Source organism: Etheostoma spectabile, chromosome 13, assembly GCF_008692095.1.
Source record: "Etheostoma spectabile isolate EspeVRDwgs_2016 chromosome 13, UIUC_Espe_1.0, whole genome shotgun sequence".
Taxonomy (NCBI): Eukaryota; Metazoa; Chordata; class Actinopteri; order Perciformes; family Percidae; genus Etheostoma; species Etheostoma spectabile.
Genome location: NC_045745.1, coordinates 328,953 through 354,385, shown reverse-complemented (window position 1 = coordinate 354,385; position 25,433 = coordinate 328,953). Strand labels below are relative to the sequence as shown.

Sequence of the window (25,433 nt, the reverse complement as noted above, 5' to 3'; positions counted from 1 at the left end):
CATTTCACAAGGAAATCTCAAAGGGCTAAAGGGATTCAGTCAGGACAAAATAGACACAGTCACAAGAGAAAATAAATTGCTACAACACTTCTCACCTCTGTTACTGTCTAAAACAAAGCCATGAAAGAGATGACTCTGGATTAACAAGCATGTAGCATGAGAGACAATCAATGAAGAAATTCATGACTAACACTGCTCAAACTACCTGGAGAGTCCGTCAACAACACCACATTCCACTGTGTACACTGTCTGGGACTGAAGAACTCCAACAACCAATCATAGTGGAGTTTGAGCACTACAAACAAAAAGAACCAGCTCAACGAAAAAGGAGGTTATAACGACGATAGGGACCACATCCCTTTCCCTCACCCTCTCTTTCATATTCATATCATAGTTTTGCATTTTTCATTTTTTATTTTTATTTCATTTTGACTTTGTTTCCAAATTCAGTTTAGTTTTAATTAGTTTTTAAAGCGGGTTTGCTAATTTTTATTTTTTTGAAAATGCTTAGTTTTAGTTTAGTTTTTATTAGTTTTAAGTAATTTGTCGGGGGATTCGAAAAGGTCAGAAATAGTATTGTGTAACAATAATCCAACAAAAAAAAATCATACAATTTTAGAAATATGTATTCACAATGTATTCAACAATAACACCAGTACAAACAATATATGATGATGAGCACAGATATTTTAACAGTCAACACAAGACGCAGCAGTAAGTGCAGAATGTGTTTGACGTGTTCCAGGAGAAAAACCTAATTAGCCAACAGACTAAAGAAGACATACATCAACAGGTGTTTTGAACTTTGGTTCAAGTAAAGTGGCGAACGTTTTGAAGTCAGTCGACTCACATAGTTGTGTGGACATCCCAGTATTAATCCACATATTAACCCACGTTTCCTCGTCTTAATGTTCCTGCGTATTTACTAACCAGTCATCGGTCGCCTGTAGTGTTCTCTGTCCTGCTGTTGTCCCCGTCATGCTGCTGGTCCCACGTATCAATACTTTCATGCCCGTAACGTTACCAGGGTTAGCTTCTGTTTCGGGTAAAGGGGGCTTGGCGTTCTCCTTTACTTTGTTAAGGCAAGATAGGTTAGCCTCCTTGTGTTTGTTTCTCAAATGTAGGCTACTTTCTAATTTGTGGGATGTTTCCCTGTAATAAACTGTACACATATTTTACCACCTTAAACTGCAAGGCACTTGCTTTTATCTGACACAGTCATCAAATAGGACTCTGTCGCTTTCTTCCGACTTTCAGTACCGCCTGATGCCAGGCAAGAAGCACGGGCGATGTAGTTCGTTGTGTTCAATTTTACATGGAATGTCGGAATTTCTGGGTTACCAGTGGGAAACTATACACATATGTGGGAAATGTCACGGTCGAAAAGATAAACGTTATTTGCTCTGTGAAAGACATTGACAAAGACAAAAACTAAAGACATTTACTTATAATTTTAACCTAATCAAACCAAACAAAGATTTTTTTGGCACCTATTTTTTGGCATCACCACAAACATAGGGTCCTCTATGAAGAGAAGGGAGTGCATTGCAGCGCTTGGGGGCACTTTCATTTCAATTTCAATTTTATTTATAGTATCAATACATACCAATTGTTACCTCGAGACACTTTGCAGACAGAGTAGGTCTAAACCACACTCTATAGTTTACAAGGATCCAACAGTTTTAGTAGTTCCCTCCAGAGCATGCAAAAGTGCAACAGTGGCGAGGAAAAACTTCGGACAGACACAGGCTCTTGGTAGGCGGTAGTTCATTGCACAGCAGGGTATTGCACGGCATTACAAGGCACAACAGAGCGTAGCAGGATGTAACAGGGCATCGCAGGACGTTTAGCAGGACCACAGCGACAGCTGCAAACATGATTATGCAGCCTCCCTGATCCAAGGAAACATGCAGGGGGGAAAAAGAACATAAGGACTCCGGGGAATGACTCCCCAGAACTAGGTTAGTAACAAGCATTTCTGGGACATGGATGCACACAAATGGAAAGATAAAAACCTTAAAACCTATCTTAAACAGTCTATGTCTATGCGTTTTTGATGCTACGACTTGCATTAAATGAGAATAAAAGTCAAAGTCTTTAAAAAAAAAATCATGGACAGGGTGAATCATGAATTTATAACAATTAATTGTGCAGACCTAATTGAAAGCCATATGTCATTATTTAACCAAGTCTCCCGAAGAGAAACGGGTATCTCTCTCCTCTGCCCTCTATGCTGTGGCTGTATGTGTTTGTTTGTGTGTGTGTCTGTGTGTGTTTGTATGTGTGTGTGTGTGTGAGACTGTTTTTTTGGGATAGTATTATGCACTAATCGTAAAGTGGCAAGTGGTGGTTTTTAGGTTGCAAAAATAGATTTGTTGTATTGCCTTTTGTGCGGTTTATCACCATTCGTCACGTTTTGGGTAGTGCATTAGCCTGTGCAACATCTGTTGGCTTAAAGTCAAAGTATTTTCAAACTGCCGAGGAGGCATTACTTTTGGCCACTAAAGTTTCCTCTTCAATCTCTGTTGTTTTATCTTCTCCCTGAGCAACACTAATTTTCTTACTTTTGTGTTCTTTCTTTTGCTCCACTGACTCTCGTCGCTCTCTCTTTCTTTTGCTTCTCTGATTTGTTCCATTTAGTTGTCTCTATCTATTTCTTCACTTACACTGTCACTCTGTTAAAATATGCACACAGCAGTATGCACCATAGGGTTAGTCGCGTATTGGACCTGTGCGCTAACAAGCACCAACATGTGCAATTGACATGGTAACTGGCCAATGAAACATCGTCATTATAGTAGGGCTGCAGCTATAGATTATTTTACGTAGTAATCAAGTATTATACCGATTATTCTATTGATTTATCGAGTAATCAAATAAGAAATACTTTTTTTTACTATTTTTATTGAAGAGCAATAATATACAATAGTTTGGTTTAATTTTTGGGTAAAGCAATATTTGTATTGCCTACATTGCTTACAGTAATATCTCTAAAAAAACATTACATACAAACACTATATTACATTGTTTTTAAAGAAAACATTTTCTGAAATGAAAATGAACCTCAAACTACGGCATACATGACATTCGTGATGAGTAAGAGTGAGAAAATGGTGCGCAGCAGTCAGCTGTTTTTCCGAAGGGATAGTCAACAAGTCGGCTATTTAGATCAAATTGTGGTCACCACTACGTATTTTCTTGTTTTGGGTAGTTGTGTTTGGTGTAATTTCATCGTTCTTACGACGCTGTGTTTTACTTTTGGTGGGTCTGCTTGGTGGAATGGATGATTATGTTAGACTCAATGTTTTCTGTTGAGAAGCTAAAGCATTGGCGTTGTGCTATTATTGTGGTAAACTAGTTTGATTTTGCAGTAGAATCACTACGTTTGAACTGATTCCAAAGTCTGGCCACTTTCTGTCGTTTTCTCCAGCCTGTTTATTGTCTTAGCACCTCACTATTTACGATTTTTCTCCGGTTTGTAATCTGTGTTTTCAGTCTTCGTGGAATCTGTCGCTAGCATCATTGTCAGCTCGGTGTGCGACAGTAATAATCATCCGTGCGCAAACACTGTGAGTGATATAACATTGATAACATTGATTAACCAAAGCTTCGAGAATTTTTAGTAATCAACTTATTTCAGTTACTTGAGGGATCATTTCAGCCCTACATTATAGCGTTTCAAGCGGGCTCTAAATCAAACACAGCTAAGCCACAAAGCCAACGGATGGAACGCATCGCTCCACAAAATATTGCATACTTATCGCAACACTATAGATAGAATATTGTGCGGCGTGATATTGCAATAACAATAGTAAGTCGATATATCATACACTACTACAATGCATCCTTGGTAAAATGGCATGTCATTAACATTTCAACTGTTCTTGGCGAAATGGAAACATGTGTATTGGGACAGTACTTTGGCCACAGAAGATGACGTTTCACAGCGACACAAGAACACAAGTCCATATAGAACACAGATTAAGAAATGCCCACACGCTCCTTATCCCTCCTTTTTCTTTATAGCTCATATCTCATTCTATTAAAAACTTATAATTTAATCAATTAATAGTCCTACTAAAGATTAAATTACTCCTTTTGACTCTAACTGCAAAAACCCCTCATGAACTGGAAATCAAAGGACACCTTACAGGTGCATACACTGGGGAAACTTACCTAAGGGTCTATAGTTAGAAATACGCTGGGATTGCCGCTACTCTGCTCTCACAAACCTTTCCTCAAGTGAAATACCTATGTTTTTTCACGGCCACATGCACCCACATGCATGCACGACAGGTCACAACAAAAAACAGAGAATCTCAAATTACAACACAGAAGGAATGTGACTTTCTCTGCTCCGGACACCATAACTCCACTATATCTTTAAAATGTAAATATTTGTTTCCTACTATGTTAATGTTCTAAAAAATTGAGTACAGAACCTTTAAAAAAAGTATCCACCATCAAAAACACTACAACAGAACCCCACTGCATCTGGTCCTGACCTGCTGTACCCTGCTGTTCTCTGCTCTGAGGCCAGGGGTATTAAGGGCTCATTTTAACTTTGGGACTGGATAAGAACCACTGAAAGCTTTGCCTTTGTTGTCCTTATTGAGGAAATACCAGGGTGATCTCCTATGGACCCATCAGAGATTACACCCACCTCTCAGGGTAGTCTCAGCACTCAGGTATATTTCATCCAAGACTACCATCTCTTTGAGACTCGAGCAGCAGTGTGTAGCATGAGTCAGTTTCTCTGACATTTCTTTTTCTCACCATGTATCTTTTATCACTATTGCTGAAAGTTGCTAATATTTTTTCAAGCGTCCTTACCACTGATAAGAAAGAAGGGTGGGATTTCAGTTTCAAGGGATACTTTTGGGAAGATCTTTCTCCTCCTTGTAGAACAGGTTAACACACACAGTCACAACTTTGTTTGACACTGAGACCGATGCATGCTGCCAGGGGAAGGATACTTATAAACGATTAACCGATAAAAGGATTTTTTTAAATACATTTGGATGATCAAATTATAATAGGCTATACAATCTATTTCTAAACTGCTAGTTAACTTACAATTTGCATTTTCAGTTAATGGTTAAAATTAACCATTAACCAAATTAACATCCCTTGTGGCTACCCAAGTAAAAGGTAAGGCTGTGAGAGAAAAGGCACTCCTTTCCTCATTTATTAGGCAGCTACAGTGCAAAGGTGCAGCTTGTGCCATCCTTTCCCGTGTCTGTTGCTTACATATACAGCGACTAATAAAGTCTAAGACTAGAGACAAATAAAAACTGAGGCCACTGAGTAATTGAATCATCTTCAGCCATAACTTTCTTCAAGACCATCTCTCTGCCTCTGCTTTGGCTTTCTATAGCTCTCTCTTCTCTGTACAGTATACCTCTCTCCCCTTAACTGAAGTGCAGCCATTCACAGCTACTATTTTTCATTGTGTTCACGACCTCTTGTTCCGCCTTTCTGTACAATAGCATCAGTTGCCTTATTTGGAAAATTACACACATATATGTATATACATATGAGCTGGTCATAATGAGCACAACAGTCTCTGTTTTGTCAGGTTCAAACTTGCAGAGGTCTTAAAGAGCTGATCATAGAAAGAAAACTGCTGGGTGCTCAAGGGCAAAATTCCAACTTGTTTTTGGAAGACTGAACAGAGTCCTACAGGGAGTAGACCCCACCTCCGGTTTCTCAGTTCATTTATACTGACAATTAAAATTAGTATTTGCTGCCACCCCACATTTCATGTCACCCATTGTTTCCGGGTTCTCTTTTTTAAGCCAGGAGATAAGGCTCATGATGATTGCTTCCTTGTCGTCATGTTTGGAGTAAGAGCAGGGAGGGGGAGGCAGAGGGAGGAGCCAATGCAAAACAGGATAACTTCTGAGTGGGGCCTAATGCAGAGTCGACCTGTTTAACACCTGGGCAACTTAATCATAAATAATCTTCCTTAAATGTCAATGGTTGTGATAAGAAAAGCATATAAATAATTCAGTAATGAAAACAAGGAAAGTGTTTTATGTCTCTGAAAAGAGGAAAACAACCAGGCACATGTTTTTTAGTTTTCCAGTCCATTATAGGCAAGTCAAAGGTTCAAGCAAACCCAGAGTTACTTCTTAAATTTTTTTTTAAATGTCAGCATCCAACAACCGCATTGATATGAATTTGATTGTTGTTAGAAAATCTTTTCCATGGTATTTGATGGATAATCTATTTGATATCTACTTTGTACATAGTTCCCAGATAAGGTTGAGATCGTCCTGTTCCATGGGTTGATGGGATTCCTAAGGTGGATTTGTATTTTCTAGATAACCATCCACAGACCTAGTCGTGATAAAGTTCCCATTCACAACTCTGTTTAGTGTCTCTATCCTCCATGTCAGCCAATCTTGAAGTGCCTGAGCATTTATCTGCTCATGGACATTTCTTAACCATTCGCTGGAGAGCATCACTTGACAGGCTGTGTCCATTAATACCCAATCTGATAAGCATGGAGAGCTGCCACGAGTTGACTCTGTTTCTGGTAATGGACCTCCGCTGAGTAGGCAAACATTTAATTCACTTTCTTCAACTGGCTGGTGCACCCTTTATGAATGCACACTAACTGGCACAATGACAGGGCATCTGCTGAAGCTCAACGTTTCTTTGTCACTCGTAATTGCCGTGCTCATCTCTCAGACTGCTGTCTCCTGAGCTCAGAAAAAACAAATTAGTGCAGTGCCCATTGTTTTTTGGCCGATTACTAAGTAATGACAGGCACAAAGGTTTATTTTTGAAACAAGACATATTCTTCTGTTTGTGTCCACCTCCACTGGAGAACATAATGTTGCCCTCCAGACTTACTGGTGCCTTTGGAAAAATGCCCTGTGCTGCTTCAGAAGAATCAGCACATGGGCATTTTTTCCAAAGAGAATGAATTCTTTAGGGTATTTGCCTTTCCATCTTCACCTCCTACTACAGGGCACCTCATATAGGGGCACACAGAGGCCAAGATGCAGCTGATTAGGAAACGTATATGAAGTGTGTGTTTCACTTTGTGAGTAGACCAGCAATAACATATGGTCCCCTGGGACAGGCAGAAGGAAAAGTAGCAGCTGAGGTTCTCAACATCAACATTGAATGCAGTTCTTTGTTTTTTCAGATGCAAGGAACGTTTCCCCCCCAAAGTGATCTGCTTTGAGTCAGTTTCTTCCAAAACACAGAAAACTGTGACCACTGACTGCACATTTCATGTAGTTTAAAAACTGTGGACTCTCGCTGAACATCAGCACCAACAGAATCACTTCCACATCAAGATGTCTCAGAAAAAAGTCATCAGAAAAAGTCAGCTGATAGCATTAAGAAATGTTTTTCCCAGGATGGGGTTGGTTGTAAATATGAGCCTAAATGTGAAACAAAACTGATTTATAATTTAAAAAAAAAAATTGTTATCACTTTTATATAAAACAATTAGTTTGCCTAATTTGTACAAGCAATAATATGATAATGGTAATGGTATTAGAACAACTCTACTTTCAATGCTTAGATGCTAAAATCATTTGACACTTGAAATTGTATTGCTTCTGCTTTTTCAGCCCCCTCTTAAGGTATGGATTGGATTTCTGTTTGACCCAGTGTTATTTTCTAAATATCTCCAACTTCTCAGAAGACATCTCATTGTCCTCGTCATACTATTTTGTGCTTGGGTCTATTCGTTTTTTTATTACATACTTCTTTTGTTCTGTTTTTACTAAAAGCCATCGGCATCCCTTAATCAATCTCTCTTTCTCCCTGTCATGGCTGAGATATAAATAGCCCGCCTCCTCAGACCTTGGCCCTCTCCCACCCACAGGGAGAAGAGTTTGTTTGACCTCCTTGACATATTCTATCCACTTAGACTCATGGCTGGAGAGAGAGAGAGAGAGAGAGAGAGAAAGAGAAAGAGAGAGAGAGAGAGAGAGAGAGAGAGAGAGAAAAGCGTCTGTTTTGCTTTCAGCCACCTGTTGAACATGGTATCTTTCAACAGTGTGTGTGGGAAAAAAGTCTATTTTTGCAAAGCCAATGTTTGTCCTTTATCAGCAAACTTTTCTCTAGCAGAATGGTAAGGGATGTGTTTCCTTTGGCCATGGCTTCCTTTTCAAGAAATAGTATTTTCTCTCACTGAAGTCAAATTTAATTACTGGTGTAAATATTCACTTCGGTGAAAGTACAGTGGAAAGTTAGACCATCTTTAGATATCATTTGTTATATGAAAATTAAAAACAAGCATACGACAAAGCATTTTATGGTTTGATAGAGAAGTCTTAGATGCATCCATATTTTCACATTTCATGAATAGTTTTGTATTTGAGAAAGTTTCTGAAATACCTTTTGAGAACCACACTCACTAAACAGTGCAGGGCAAGAATGCCAAAAACATAAAATATGGATTAAAAAAAAGGCAGTGCAAATTAGATTTGCACGATACACAATACAGTTTTTAGCGTCAACATGTGCAATAGTAAAATCGCAGGACATGCGATAGAAATGCTACAACCTTTTAGCTGCTTGATACAAATGGGAAAACATGCATGGTTCTCATTTTCCATAATAATGTTACCAGCAGACCCTTCCCCTTTAAGACATGCGACCATGTGAGTAATGTATGTGACGTAAACTGGCGGGATGGGAAGTAAGAACCTCCCATGTGTGCGTAGAGAAGAACGGAAAGCAGCAGCTGCCACAGACACAGTGAAGTGCATGCTTTTCTAAGGGGGCTGAAAATACAGTAGTCAGAGTTCTATTTCGTATAGGCTTCGCCCTCTAAGGGCTACGCTATTGGGTTTATCCCTTCGCGCATGCGCAGTCGTGAAGATTTGCTTTCCCGCCCTAGCGTCCAGCGCGGGCCTCAACTACGTCCGCATTTACTGCATATATACAGAGCGGACCGTTGTTCGACTCCCACTTTTTCTTCAACTTCGCAGTATGAAGTCAAGCTCAAGACCTTCCGCCGGTGCCGTGTCTGCCCCTCCTGCCGGACCGGCTACATCCTTCCGCCGGACCTCCACCCCGTTGCGAGGCCTGCCTGGGTGCCGTTCACGCCGGCCAGGCTCTCACCCGCCACGCCTCCTGACAGTTTTGCGCCCGCCTGTGCTAAAGAGCTAACTCGACGGGCGGAAGCTTTTCTGGTTTGCCAGGCTAGCGGGGACGGAGACGGCAGCTGGGCAGACAGACAGGAATCCGGCGGCACCTTGAAGCCGCCGGATTCCAGCGGCGACAGCACTTCTCCTTGCCCTAAAGTCGGCCAAAAGAGTGAGTGATTTATGTGCACTGTCAGTTTCTCCGTCCTGCCTCTCCATTAAAGGGGACGGGAGCGCAGCCACCTTACAGCCAAATCCCTCCTTCACACCGAGACTTTAACTAGTTCTTTTCGGTCAAGGGTGTTTTCCCTCGAGGGTTTTTTCCCCCACTCACGCTAACGGTGCGGAGGAGGCTTCCCACGGTTGTGTCGGTGCGCGTCTGTCACAATACATTTTACGCACGGCAATATCAGGAAAACTCAGCAGCTGTTTGTGCATTATAGAGAACACTCCCAAGGATCAGCCCTCTCAAAACAGCGTCTGTCTCCATGGCTGTGCGAGGCTATACCCAGGCTTATAGCTCGGAAGGGAAAGAGCCCCCCAAGACATTCGGGGTCACTCTACAAGGGCTCTGTCGCGTCTGCGGCTCTATTTAAAGGCATGGCAGTAGCCGACATTTGCGCGGCAGCCCCTGGGCTTCCCCGTGCCCCTTCATCCGCTTTTATCTGCGAGATATGTCTGAACTTCCATGTTCATGTGGTTTTGTCCACAGTCAGTGACGCGTAATGCCGGCTGAATGTGCAAAAAAAAAAAAAAAAGCGGATGCCTGATTGTTGCCAATTTCCTTCTCACCTAGTGCTGCAATGACCCTGTCTGCTGTTCACCTCTCCTGTACCTGGGGTATTTCTTGTGAGCACAGTTCTTATCCATACATTGTCTCTCGTTGCTGCGCGACAGGGGCAATCACGCTTAACCCCCATTAATCATGTACTACTGCATCATATTGCGGGCCACATAAACTTTCGGCCACGCCATGGCAGGGCAGGCTTTTGCAGAAGAATGACTCTGACTAGCCTCTGTACATTGTCGCTGGGGCAATGTGGTGTATGTTCGGTGTGGACCTTGTGCCGCAGGTGGCATTGACTACATCAGCTTCGCCCTAACCCAATAGCGTAGCCTTAGAGGGCGAAGCCTATACGAAATAGAACGTTCGTTACTTTGGTAACTCCAGATCTATTAGTATAGGCGTAGCCCTCTAAGGTCCGGGCCACCTGCCCTAGAACATTAGTTGAAGAAAAAGCTGATGTTTTGGGAGTCGAACAAGGGTCCGCTCATATATGCAGTAAATGCGGACGTGGTTGAGGCCGCGCTGGACGCTAGGGCGGGAAAGAAAATCTTCACGACTGCGCATGCGCGAAGGGATAAACCCAATAGCATAGCCCTTAGAGGGCTACGCCTATACTAATAGAATCTGGAGTTACCAAAGTAACTAACGTTTTATGTTCGCTACAAAGAAGAAATAATGCACCTGATTAATGCAAGGTTGTCGCAACATCTCCCGACCATGAAGGACGACTAAAAGCTATTTACAAGCTACAAGCAAAGCTAGCGCTATGGTCACTGCTGTTGTCAGAAATACAACACAGAAGGGACCAAAACCGTGATCCGTGAACCGTTGCACCCCTATTTGAGAGGGATGGGAAATTATATTTTAAGCCATTATCTCATAGTTTCATTATTAAAAGGTGTGGTATATTTATGTATATTTACAAAAGAAATGAGTTGCTCCTAATCTAAGCATTTTAAAAAGTGGCAACCGTATTGTCAATTTCTGCAACCAAAAGCTGATGCCTGGTTGCTAAGCCAAGTTAGCGTTGAGCCCTGCCCCTTATTTTAGAAAAAGCAACATGCATGCACTATTAATACCATTACTCAGGACTTTTCCCCCTACAAAATCACTTCAGAAGAGTAGTCACAGCACTTAATTGCCGTTGTGTTGTGTAAAACATAAAAGTTCAAGGCCATTTCACATAATAAAAAGGTCATTTTTTTTATCTTCTAAGCAGATGCATTCCTCTACAAAATCAACCTAGTAATTTGAGAATTATTTATCATTTCCAAATAGAGCTATGTAAGTTATCTGGTAAAAATGCCAGTATTTTGTCATATCACAATTTATATCGCAGGAAAACTAAATATTGCAATGTCAGTTTGAAAAGTAAATGATGTTCATACTCACTGGAAACAAGATGCTCCAATTGTTGGAAGCAAATTAGATTTTGAATTGATTAAAAATACCTTTACCTTTACTTAGAGGTTACATTGTCCATGTAAAATCTGTCTTTTAACAAAAAAGTCAGCCTGGGAAATTGTTAATGTTGCTGTACCGACTGTACCCAGTGAACAGGATAATTTCCCTGTATGAAAGACGAAACAAACAAGAAGCAATAAAGATGTAGCTGGTTCTATTTGTTTTCAGATTTCTTCTCTGGTTTTATTAAACCACTCAAAATCATGTCATAACTTATTTTGTCTTTAAACACTTCAGTTAAATCACGAAAACACCACATTTCTCTTTCACACACTTCAGTTAAATCCAGTAAACAATATGTCTCTTTTATGCATTTCAGTTAAATAATGTAAACCTAACCAATTTCTGTTCTACGTCTCATCATATAATTTCATAGTTACATAAATCACACACTTTACTTTGGTCAGTTGCAGTGATAAACACATTTATCTTGAGTTCTACATTGACATATTTGTAACTAAACTAAACCTCTATTTATTACAGTATATAACTGTTTACAACGCTACTATTCACAAGTAGTGTCAGAAGTCGTGTACACTGCCCCTTTTAATATGGAAAAGTTGACATTCTGCAATGACGACAGGTTACTGAAATATATTTAACTCCATATTTAACAGTAAACAGACTTAATATTAATAAAACCAACATTCAGCTAACTATTTTCAGTTGTTTAATCTAACATAATGCATATTCACTACAAAATCTTAGCTAACAAACAATAGAAACTTTCAGTGTTCAGTGTGCGCGAGCAATCCATTTACCGCTCCGCTACGACAATATCATTTTTATTGTTTTAAACATGTCATATCCATTATAAACACTTTGTATATCAAACAGTCACATTAATAACCCTGGCCTTATGAAGTCAATAGATGGGTTACACTTTGGGTTCACTAACCTATATGAAAGAACAAAACAGCAACAGAAGCAATAAAGATGTGGCCGGTTCTGTGTTTCCAGATTGTTTCTAAGAAACAGTGGGGGTGCCACTCTCTTACCAGTCCCCGCAGCAACTAGCGTAAACACTAACATTCCGCCTTGCTAGCCAAATAAAACAGGACTCTCTAACATTGTGGTTCTCTTTAGTGCAGATTAAAACAGTATCATGTATCTCATAACCCAAAATAATTAGTATAATAATAAAACATAATAACTCACTAATATGACCACACAACTGAAGATTTCAAAATGTAATTTATAACATTCTCTCCCAGACTGAGCTAACCCATGTCTTTTTTCCTTTTGGGAATGTCAGGAGTGTCTGCCAGGTGTTTGTAGGAATGAAGGAAATCTGATCTTAAACAATAGTAGCTGATGTAGGAATGTAAACACTTGAAACATTCATGGCCTCCAGTCCTGTTGTCGATGAGGATTTGTAGCATAGGAGTGCTGTTTTTCTTGGTTGCCTGCTCTGCCTGAATGTAGCATCAAGTCAAGGCCATGTCCTCCCTGGCATTCCTGTTCCTGTCCATGGCACTCGTGAGAAACAAAAGAGCTTTATATGCCTCCATGCTGATAGCTTGCTATATTTCAGCTGTATTATAGTTAGGGCTTATAAACAGTAGTTCTGACATATATGTCCCTTTCTTTATGTCTGGTCAATTGAGACAGGAGGTACATTGAAATTTCAGTGACTTTGAATAGATAAGGCAACCTCTCGCATCCCCTTCCACACTAACAGAACTAACGTAAAAAACAACCGAGGCATGTATGCGTGGATTCATGCCCGGTTATGTGTTTTAAAATAAGGTTATCTATAGGCCCAGAGGAATGCTAACTCAGCACTGTGTATGTCAATACAGCGAGTCAGGTCTACTTTTCTGTACCGAAGGCAAAAGCAAACACAGAGCGCTCCCTTCTCCCCGTCTTGTCTGGCTGTCCAGCTGCATCTAAACCTCACACCAATGAAAAGCCATATTGTTTTGTGCCAGATTTTGGGTTTTGATTAATGGGGGGTGAGGACAAGGCAGGTACTGACGTGTGTGTGTGTGTGTATGTGTGTGTGTGTGTGTGTGTGTGTGTGTGTGTGTGTGTGTGTGTGTGTGTGTGTGTGTGTGTGTGTGTGTGTGTGTGTGTGTGTGTGTGTGTGTGTGTGTGTGTGCGCGCGCGCGCGCATGGATTATGAACTGTCAATCAAATTATTCTCAACTGTAAAGTTCTCAAGCAGCAAGGCAGGGATTAGGGCTGGATCAAAGCACTTATTCAGGCTCTCAACCTTGGTCTAAAACAGACAGGAGAGACAAAGGAGTAGGCTGGACTGAAGCAGGAGGGAGGGTAAGAAGCAGCTGGATAATGACAGGGCTGTGCTGTAACGCCTGCAGTGTTGGGACAATCTTTCAGATGGTGAGCTGTTCCAAAACCACTTAATGCTCAGTCAGTGTCCAGATGAAGTGCCAACCCTAAACTTTAAATCTGCAAAAGAAGCTGTGTCTGTGTGTGTTTTAATGGATGTTAGAGCTGAACCCTTGGGGGAAATATATTTGTTTTTATTGTTTCTGTTTGAAAGTAAAAAAATTAATAATTCCAATTATCTCTCTCTTTACCACATTAACTGTGGGAACATGATTGTGTGTTGGATTCTCTGGGCCTCACATTTGGCAATGTACCTATCATAGATAGTAATTTAAAATCAGCCAGAGGAATCCACTGGTACTCAGCAGCCCTGTTCTGACCTCAACACCATAAGTCACTGTCCCTTCACCTTCAGCTGGGAACAAGAAGCTATACTGACTGTTAGCAGATTTATTTTCCATACTGCATGTCATAAAACATAAGCTGTCTTGCAAAAGGAACCCTATGGGTTTCTACAGTGATATCAATTCATAACAGTTATCACAAGACACTTTACAGATAGAGTAGGTCTAGACCACACTCAATAATTTACAATCACCCAACAATTCCAGCAATTCCACCAAGAGCAAACATTTAGTGTGACAGTGGCTCAGGTATGTTTGGCCTCTGAACAACCCTAAATGAGCCTAGCCTACAGGCAGCTACTAGAATTAGCATCTGCCACACCCTGCTTGTTTTATAACATGATTTTATTAGAAGTGTCAGAGCAAAGGTTGCACCGCCTACTTTGTACCTTATCATCATCTTTAATTGTTCTCTGCAGAATAAATACAACTAACAATAAACATATAGTATCTATGGTTCTATTACATATTACATATTAGAAAACTATATTCAGCTGTAGAGTATATATACTGTATACACTGCATATAATTACTTTTATAGCATTTATTATAAACATCTGCAGCCCCCTCATCCTGCATGCATTTTGTACCGTAACAGAAGCTGTGATTAGCCTGACTGGGTTTTGAAGCTGACTGGGTTTTGTGGGGTTACTGGGACAGGTTTCAAGATTCAGAAACAGCTCAAAGTAAAAGTCTACCAAAAAGGTCATTCTTCTATTATTATTACTTTTTTTCAAACCACAAATCTGTGACAGCATGTCCTTAAAGTAGAATCCTAAATGCAAAGTGTGTGATCCGGGATGTTCCCTTGACCATGATCGGAACATGTATTTGTGTCTTGAGAGAACCAGAATGAGCACAACCTAATTGTAATCTTTGATTTATGATCATTGTGGGTAATGTTTGCATCTGCCGGCGGATTGATGTCATATAAGGCGTTGTAACAAATGATGGTTGGTAATGTGAGCGTACGTAGGAGGTATATATTGACACATAAGTCCAGACTACCAACTTGAATGTATTCCCTTTAGCTTTGCCTCGGCCTGATACAAATGGTGCCCCTGGTAGATATTGACATAGGCATTGATGTACATATGGCTTCTTAATTGCCGGTTATGCTGGCAACAAATTATCTGTTAAGTGCCAGCAACCCAACCCATTACTGACAGTGACCCTAACAGCTTGGCTGCAGGACTCCAGAGGTGTAGTTTTACACTGGGGTGAGGAACCCTGCAGATGGTACAGGACTGTCCTCGTTAAGTGCTGACATTGTATCCATCATTTACCTCTGAGAATCATCCAAAATCCCTCAGGTTGTAACCCAGCATCCCTTATACATATAAGCATCTTGAGGAAAAAGAAAGGCAATCGAGAATGAAAAAAAGTTACCGGTTTGTATAAAAGATTGGATTCTTTATAGCTGTTGAGTTCAGATTTATTTCACATTCATCATGACATCCAAGATTGAAGATGGTTTCATTCCATATGCTGGTCATTTGACCTTGGTAAGAATAATTCATCTCACCCTCTCTTGCAGATAATCTTATTGGTATGCCACACTGTCTTTCTAGGGTGGGGATGCATTTGAATGATCAAAGGTATTTCAATGTAGAATGCTAAAAGGAGGATTTATTTTGGAGAAGGGAAAGGCGGTCTTTTTATTGAGATTTAGCCTTACATTTGCCAGAAAAGATCAATTTAAAATGTAAACAGTGGGATCAAATGTCTCCCCTCACTGACACAACACTAATGTGCTGGAGACTGGCCTTAATCTGATCCATGGAACAGACTAGAGCTAATTGCCATCACACTTGCACTTTCCTGCCCCGGAACACTGGCTTGTTTTTTTAATTACATCTCCCGAAATAAGATTACAGCTTTTATGTCTGATTTTCGGCAAGGAGGGCCGCATGACTGCATTTTCACCAGGTGTGGACCATTATGTGTAACTGCAGGAAGTGCCAGCCACTTATTTTCCCCACTGTGTTGATGGTGGGGTCGAGGGTTCAGTGCAGTAAAGATGTATTGTTCAGCTACAGAGTCACTATTTAGGTTTTCTCCTCTGCTGTGCAGAACACTGCAATCCCAACATCCCAGATTGTAGTAGATTTGTATATTTACCATTTCCCTCTTTTCTTACATTTTTGAATCGTTTTGTTATCCTGTGAAGTTTGTTTTTACCATCATCCCAGCTGCGCACCTTCATTTCATAAATGAATCCTTAATACTCCACATTACATTATGTCTTTTATTCCTTGCAGCTTAAGACTGTGCTACAATTTCAGATGAGCTGTGGTCAATTAGTGAACTAGTGCAGTGCCCTGCAAAATGTTCTTGTTTGGAACAGGCCGTTTGCTTGGCCTCCTGTAATGCAGCTTTCTCCCACACGTCGTGTGTATTAAACGTCTGTATCTTCACTGCGCTGCATTTTTATGAACTATGATATTCTGGCCATGGGTCACATCTCTGGTCCTGGTCCAGGCTTCGGTACAGCAGCTCCGTCTCCCACGCTGTGACTCTACCAACTGAAGTTAGCTGCATTCAAAAACTTCTTATGTGTTCTTCGCCGTAGCGGCCGCGATAACAGTTACCCGCGGAAATACTGGTACAAATACAGGTTTGCCCCTCGTATTTAACAATATACAGCTGTGTTAATACAATTAAAACTAGACATATATCAGAAGTGTGGACCGGCGGCCGCTGTGTGGCGGGGCGCGGAGAGTAAGAGGAGAGAGAGTAGGACGAGAGAGCAATGAATCCAACACAGGCACGGCTTTACAGACGAAATGGGTCATGTAACGCAAAATTAAACCATACCAATAAACAGCATTGCAGCGGATGCGAGCTTAGCACCGGTGCGTCCTAGAAGAGCTAACAGCTAACAGACGCTACTAGCTAACACTAACAGACGCTAACTAGCCCGCCTAGCACTGGTCACTGCTGTTGTCTGAAAAAAACAAATGGGACAAAGTGTTGCGTTTACTGGTAACTGGTAAACCTTGAGACTGACGTATTACCGACTGCTATCTGTTGAGTTTTTCCTCACGCTACTCTGTCCTCTGTGACTGTCTACATCTAGAAACTTAGCTGCACGGGTGCAGTGAACTACTCTGGCTCATGAGCAGACGGCTTTATGGAGCGGGGATGGGCTTTGCAAAAAACCCGGAGCGTTCTATGAAATGACGCTTTATAAAATAATCGCTTGATCACCAAATTTATCGTGGGAATCCAAATCGTGATCGCGATTAAAATTCGATTAATTGTGCAGCCCTAACTCAAAGTACTTAATATGTACGTCAACCTTAGTTTTATTCAATGTTATTAACTAACACTGTCTTTACACAAATTTCCCTGGAGAGAGAGACACACACACACACACACAACACACACACACACACACACACACACACACACACACACACACACACACACACACAGAGGGTCCTGCCTTTTTAACTGGATGCTTGTATCCAAAATGCCGTACTGCACTAAACATGCACAGACAGGACATTCTTTCAGCAGGTACCTAGTGGCAATTAAATCCCTTTCCTTGGCAGACAGTGTGCTGTAGTCTCATACACGTGTCCACATCTTGACATACAGGACAGGCCTAGGTTACAGTGTACTCCCCTTAGATTGTGCTTTAAAGCTGTTTCTCACTGGTGTTTATGATTCTGCCTTTATCCATGAGAAACCTCTATTTGGGCTGTGTATTGTGGGCTGTGTAAGACTGGGTATGGCCAAGAGAGCAATTTAAGTGCAGAGCAATGTATGATTTCAGATATTTGAACCGTCTCTGTATTACTTTAGCAAATCCTTCAACGTTTTTGGCTATACTTTTAACTAGTTATTTCTATAAATTATATATAAAAACTTTCCTGTTTTGGGCTCCCAGACCATTGTTGGGAAGTAGAGGGGAGACGGTTCCTCCGGATTCAGCGCTATTTCAGGGGTAAAGCCAAATCGCCAGTATTGACAACAGATGAAGCCACTGTGTCTTAAGAAGCCTGTTTACGACGTTAGATTTGGTTCATCATGATGCTAACAAAGCACAGCAAATAGGCACAGCAAATAGGCACAGCAGAGACCACAGATAGGTTGGACCTTTGTATATATAACTATACTCTATGTCTTTAACCGTTACTGTTACAGGTGAAAATGATAACAGAAATAAACAAATTTGTATATTTCTTATATCTCCAGGTCTGTTGTCCAGCAGGTAGGGATTTTTGTCTTAGCGTCTATACTAATTCTTACAATACATATTGTATGTGTTGTTGCTCTTAACAATATTGCTAATTAGCAATGCCATCGCTCAGGACTCATTTTATCTCACTACGTGGGAAAGAGGTCTGAGGCCTGTCTGTGGTACATACAGTTGTGTTCACAATAATTTTAAGAAAGTAAATAATGCTCAACATTCTTAGAATAGATTTTCATTCCATAATATCAATGCATTGTGAACACTGCACACTCAATTCCAAATCAAAGCATGACCAAAATTGATCAAGTTTGTGTTATACCTTTTACAGGAAGTGAAGAAAAAGTAATATTAGGCTTTTCAAAAAAATAGCAGTATTAGCAATAATAGCAGTATAAGACAACATGACCTCTTCAAGTATTTTGATGTATTGAAACTGATCCATGATCCCTGGTATGCAATAAATAGGCCCAACACCACAGTATGAGAAACATCCCCATAACATGATTTTTGCACCACCATGCTTTACTGTCTCCACAGTGTTCTGTGGCTTGAATTCAGTGCATAGGAGTTGTCAGACAAACTGTCTGCAGCCCCTAGACCCAAAAAGAACAATTTTGCTCTCATCGGTCCACAGAATGTTGCGCCATTTCGCCTTTTGCCAGTCAATTTGTCCTTTGGCAAATTTCGAACTATTCAGTACATGTCTTTTTTTCAGCAATAGGATATGGCTTCAAGCTGATAGCTTTGCTTCACATAGCCTTCTGATTGTAACAGTATTCACAGGTAACTTTAAGTCTTCTTGGATTTTCCTGGAGCTGATCATTGGTTGAGCCTTTGCCATTTTGCCTTTTCTTTGATCCATTCAAATGCTAGTTGAGCGTTTTTTCCCATGTCGTTCAGGCTTTGGATGCCATTTCAAGGCATTTGAAATCATTTTGACTGAGCAGCCTATAATTTTCTGCACTTCTTCATATGTTTTCCCCTCTCCAATCAACTTTTAAATCAAAGTCCGCTGTTCCTCAGAGCAATGTCTGGAACGACCCATGTTGCTGAGTGTGTCGGTGTGAAATATATAACCAGCATGCACAACATATGCCTCCTTCCTTCCTTAAATATGGGGCATAATTGACACCTGTTTCTTCACAGAATCAATCACCTCACTAATTGAACAAAAATTAAACTGCTATTATTTTGAACATTTCCCTTTCAATTCCATTTAATTACACAGAATGAGCAGAATGCATGTAATGACTGTTGGGTCTGTTGGTTTTCTATGACTGTACAACAGTTTCTAGTGAATTATTTGCCATGTAGATATAATTCAATTCAATTTTATTTAAAGTATCAATTCATAACAAGAGTTATCTCGAGACACTTTACAGATAGAGTAGGTCTAGACCACACTCCAGAATTTACAAGGACCCAACAGTTCTAGTAGTTTCCTCCAGAGCAAGCAACAGTGCGACAGTGGCGAGGAAAAACTGCCCTTTAGGCAGAAACCTCGGACAGACCCATATCCCGGTTGGATATAATAATATCACTTCTACCCAAAAACAAGATTTATGAGGTTAGTGATGTTGGACTGCTATTATTTTTGAACACAACTGTATCTGGCAACAGTCAATGTGTGGGTGAGTATAAACATCTCCTTCTACCTGCGTATGCTGATGACACACACAGAGTCAACAGACAGCCCCCCCCCCAACCAAGCTTCCTTTTTTAGCCAGCCTACAGTCTGACTTTCAGTCTGACTTTCAGTCTGCCTTTGATCACAGCCATGGCAGAAACCCTTCTGATGACTCATACAGGCATCCATACACCGGCAAACACTATCTCTCTATGGCTCACTCACATACTTGTTTGGTGGATCGTGTGGGGTGGGTCAGCAATTGGCCAGCTTATATCATAAGCATAGTGTTTCTTTTTACAGATTTAAGGGGTTTGTCTCTTTATCTTCCCTCTTCTGTAAGCGCAACTACGGTTTCAGCGACCTTTCTGAACTCGGTGTTAGAGAGACTGATGAGGAGTCTGTTCAACAACCAGCGTATCAGAATGCTTAGTGTAGTTAGCGTTTTTTACTTGTTTATGTTGTTTGTTAGCCTGCTAGCTTGTAACTGGCAGGGACAGACAGCTACAATGTCAGTTTGTTTTTCCTCTGTACTGACAGTCCGCTCTGCGCTGGAGGTTTCACGTTTCTTTGCCAGTGTTGTGTAGAAGTCGTTGCCCCGTCAAGTAGTGTTTCCCATATTAGACAGGAAGTGCAGAGACATCTCCACCTTCAATAGGCTTCACATGCACAACTGGAAAACTAAAACCAGTGCCTGTGTAAGGATGATGGTCTCTATTATATCTCATAATGTGCTGCTTAGGCAGAGAAAATGTACATTTTTACACTGTGGCAGATATTTTTCACACTGCTTCCCTAGGGCATATAGGGCCACAGTAATTTTACACCATCCGACACTAACACAGCATTCATATAATTTACATTTCTTTGTGGGAAGGGAACTGTCCAGCCATGATAGCAATGTCAAGCTTTTCACATAATCCTCCAGAGTAGAGACAAGTGGATGTGTCTCCGCAAGCTTGAAAAATGCAGAGAAAAATAATCATAGTGCCCTTTTCTACCTGAATGCTCAGACATACCATTGGGATGGGTTGATAGATGAGGCTGACTATATGTAATGTGTTTACGCCTTTGTTCTTTTACCAGAAAAGGGTGTGTGAAGGCATGTGGGTAAACATACATGCTTAAACACACATACAGTATTGGTTAAAGCACAGACACATACTGCTGTGCCGCTGTTGTCTTGGCTAGGATACTGATTTTTTCAAAAAATATAAAAGTAAAAAATAAATAAATATATAAAAGTAAATAATAATCAAAGAGTCTGGGATGTCTTTAAAGGGATACTTCACAAATTAACATTAAGCTTGCTTAGAAACCCGGTAGTATTTTTGAATGACCCTGCTTCCCTCCCTTTAAGTCCCCCAGAGACGAGAGATCTCTGTATTGTGTGTCTGGAAAACAAACTCAGATGATGCAAATAACACCATTTTGCATCATCTGAGGTATTTTACAAGCCAGGTAGTTCCGCATTTTTTCAATTCGCCCATAGGCGGTTGGACCCAAAGCAAGCCGAGTGTCAGCCATCTTGGAGCTAAGCTACAGCTGATCTAATGCTTTTCAGCAGCAACCTTTTACAACAATTATGTGCATTCAAACTACCGCACATGTGTACCACACATACATAGGTACAGATTGTAGATTTATTACAGGCGGAACACTCGACACACTTAGCAAGCTTTGCCTGCTACGGAGACCAGCACCTCAGCCTGCGGTGTTGCCCGATGCCTCTAGCCGGCTAAGGGGACAAACGAGGGCAGGAGTTCCAGATCATCAGACAGCAAACTGGACTACATCCAACTTCAGTGAAACTCCCAACGGGAGTTCAGAGACTGCTGTGTGTTTGTTTTTGTGGAAACGTGGCTGAACAACAGTGTACCAGACTAGCTACCTGCTACCATGCCTGGTAGCCTCCCGGACACGGACTGGTGCAGTCACATGATCAGGATATGCCGGCGGTATTTTGGTGGGCTTGGGATGGGATGTGAGCTGTACTGTCTGTCTATGTCAGTAAACGGTAGGAGTGGCTTTGGAGTGAACTCTTTGAGCAGCAAAGCAAGTGCATTCTGGGATTTGGACTTTCATCCACATGAGCCAAAAACACATGTTATGGCTTTTCTTGGCCTAGAAGGCAATAATTTTGAATTTCTTTCACATTTCTACTACATAGGTGACCCAATTTAAAGATATATTCATCTTCCCAACAGGGGAAATATCCCTATAAGGTTAAGTACCTTTAACATCTTGCAACATTAGCCGCTTTCTGACCAGGTAGTTACAGGAATGTAGTTATAGGAATAGTCCACTTCTAAACAGTTCTACTAACTACTCTACCCCAAAACCGGTTTTACCATTTGCATTTGCATTTGCACTGACCAAGTGGCCATAGGAACTGGTATGAGGGGTAAGGGAGTGACGCAAGCATAGCAACACAGCACAGACTTTATAGCGTTAAAATCAGAAAACAAATACGCTAAAAATTTAAAAAAGTATGAACTAAATACTAAATCTAATGTGTACATAGCCTATGTCTTTGTATGCAGTTATTTTTTTAAATATATATATATTTTTTTTTTTACAATTTTAACACCGCTTCTCCTTTCTATTGTCTGTACGTCACTGCAACTGTCACCTTGGTATATATATAAAATCCGGTGCTCGCTGAAGTTTTTAGGTAAACAGATTCTTATAATTGGCCATCCAGCTCGGATTCACTAAGACATTTGTTTGTTTACTTCTCTGTTACTGTTGGTATGTGTGTTCAAAGATGATATATTTAGTTGACTATGTAAGCTGAATTCCCATGTGACTTGTGTCTTGCATTACCGGTGAAAACAGTCATATTGATTAAACCATAACTAGTGTAACACATTGTGTGTGTAGTTGCTTAAATTTCAAAGCAGCTTTTTACATGATATGCTTGATATACAGTGAAGCTTTGTGTGATTGGAATTTCACACAACTGATCTGTTTCTTTAGCCTTTCAGACAATGCCGGCTATTCTCTGTTTGTGAATAAATAGAACCATGAGTCAAAAGTGACATTACTTATTATATCATATGTAAAGGAAATAACATAGGATAAGTAGGCCATATGCTCACTTTTACTCAAAGGCTGAAAGATTTTGAATAGCCAAATTGGTGAATGTGATAAAATCACTGATTTATTGAATATTCTGTGTTGGTGGCTGGATGCACACTTCTCCAGGGCTGAGTAGGACCTACACACACACACACACACACACACACACACACACACACACACACACACACACACACACACACACACACATGTATATGTATGTATGTATGGGTGAGTGTGTAGTAAATAGTGCTGCTGGTAAAATTGGCCCTGTTTAGAAAAATCTCAAAGGACTCAATGCGCTTTAATTAAAGCAATGTGTTTTGCATTTTGTGGTTTGTTTTAATATTCAGCTTTATTACTGTCAACAGCATCAACTTTGAATAGAAATTGATTCTTGTGTTGTTGCCGTCTAACTGGAGTTGCAGTGGAAACAGAGGAAGTATGAAAAGATGAGCAAGAGGCTTGGCTTGACCAAATGCAGCCACTTCAATGAGCAGCTACACTTGTGTGCATTTTGTGGCCTCATCACTCTGGAATGACCAGAATCGGCACCGCTTCTTGTTCTGCTTGTTTAGCTAAAAGCTCAAAGAGAAAGAGTTGGAGCGTGAAGACCTTAGTGTCACTCCACTCTGCTCTGACCTCCATTCATCCATCTTCTCTCCACCCCTTTGCTCCCTCCTCCCACGTTGCACATGACTGGGCTGTGCCACCATAGCAACTACTCCACATCAGTGCTCCGTCACTGTTGTGGACAGAGGAAATCATTTCCTTGGGTTGTGCACAGAGCACTGTGCTTGACCCGCTGAGCTCCACCTCATCACACTTAATGGGAAGAATGCTTAAAATGTGGTATCATGACATTTGGAGTGACAACATTGTGGGGTGTAGCTTTATTCACTTTGTTCACACCCATCCATTTCACATACGGTATTTTACTCCTCTGTTGCTCCTGCCCTCACCACTGATATAAGCCACCTCAGCAATCGTTCTAAGACATCAGGTTTCTCCTCATCAGATAAAAAATCCCACTTCCATACTGTGGGGCGGCTGTGGCTCATGTGGTGCCAATCTGAAGGTTGGTGGTAGGATCCCTAGCCCTGCAGTTCCATGTCCAAGTGTCTTTGGGAAAGACACTGTACCCAGAGTTGCTCCTGATGCTGCGCCATCAGAGTGTAAATGTTTGTGAATGTTTATCTGATGCACCTTTTATGGCAGCCTCTGTGAATAGTGAATGGTTCCTGTACTATGTTAAAGCGCTTTGAGTAGTCATTAAAACTAGAAAAGTGCTATATTAATACAGTCTATTTACATTTACTTTTGTTGTTGCTTGGTTTCCTGTGATCTCAGATAATACTTACGCACAACTCTATTGGAATATTGGGGTTTGAAGCCCACCACAACACTACTCGAAGTAGGGGGAAGTACAGATGGCTTACTTCATTGACCCGTATTTGGCCGATCAGGCTCCCGACCGGCAGCACTCAGGATAAAAGCTCCGCCTGTTGTTGCACACATGGGACTGAATAAAGCAATAAGGATTGCTGCTCTCTTCAATTGTTCTTGTGATAGTGCAGCATTTTTTTTTTTTTAAGAGTAACAGTCCGTTGCCTTTTTTGTTGCAGTGTGGGGAACAGACAATGTGACTGCCCTGTATGGAGAGGTCATTGTGATACCATGCAATGGTGGAGCTCCAGCACCAGAGGATCTGATGTTTGTCAAGTGGAAATATGTAAGTAGATACTGACTCCCAATACTGTCTATGTGTGGTTGAGGTTAACTGAACGAACACTTTCCCAAGACATTCAATGACATGAAGAAAAGGGCAAGAGAGGACCGGATTAAATAATTTGTCTTATATTTGGTGTATGTGACTACACATTGTCTAATACATACTTACAGTTATTAATTAATTCGCACATTTTAAAATTACAGATATAATATTTTTAAGGTTGTGGTTTGAAAACACAGTGATTATAAATAGCAGAGTCACCACCAGCAAGCATTGTACACTATAACACACTGTAGCTCTCATATTAAATTCCATTCTATATTAAAGACCCAAAGTACTTGTTTCTTTCCTCCAGGTAAATAAACAATGTTTTCACTGTCTGTTTTTTTTCTTCTGTGGAGAGACCCTGTGGGAGGATTAAAGTAAAAAAAAAAAAGTAAAATATTTTAGAAATAATGCACGTTCACAGAAAAATAGTACTCTAATCCTGGAGACCTAGAACAGGCCTCTTCATTGAGTTATTACATTGGTCAAGATTTCCAAAAAGAAAAGAAATGACAGATCTTTTATTGTCTTTGTTAAATGGAATCTTTCTGATGTGAACAAATGACCAGAGTAGCATTATTACATTCTATGTATTGTATGCCTTGATTATTTAGTGAGTGAAGATAATAAGAGCCATTGTCCCATACATTTTTCCTCAGATGCACACAATTGACACTTTTC

The 25,433-nt window shown here is 40.7% G+C and overlaps 1 protein-coding gene across 6 annotated transcripts in view; it reads left to right on the top strand.

Annotated features, from left to right (window-relative positions):
* The window catches only part of alcama (activated leukocyte cell adhesion molecule a), a 79,952-nt gene that overhangs the window by 13,442 nt on the left and 41,077 nt on the right, over positions 1-25,433 (top strand). For all 6 annotated transcript variants that reach the window (XM_032533576.1, XM_032533574.1, XM_032533575.1 and 3 more), the window contains exon 2: positions 24,601-24,707. In XM_032533576.1, the coding sequence (XP_032389467.1) occupies positions 24,601-24,707 (107 nt within the window). The remainder of the gene's footprint in view (positions 1-24,600; positions 24,708-25,433) is intronic.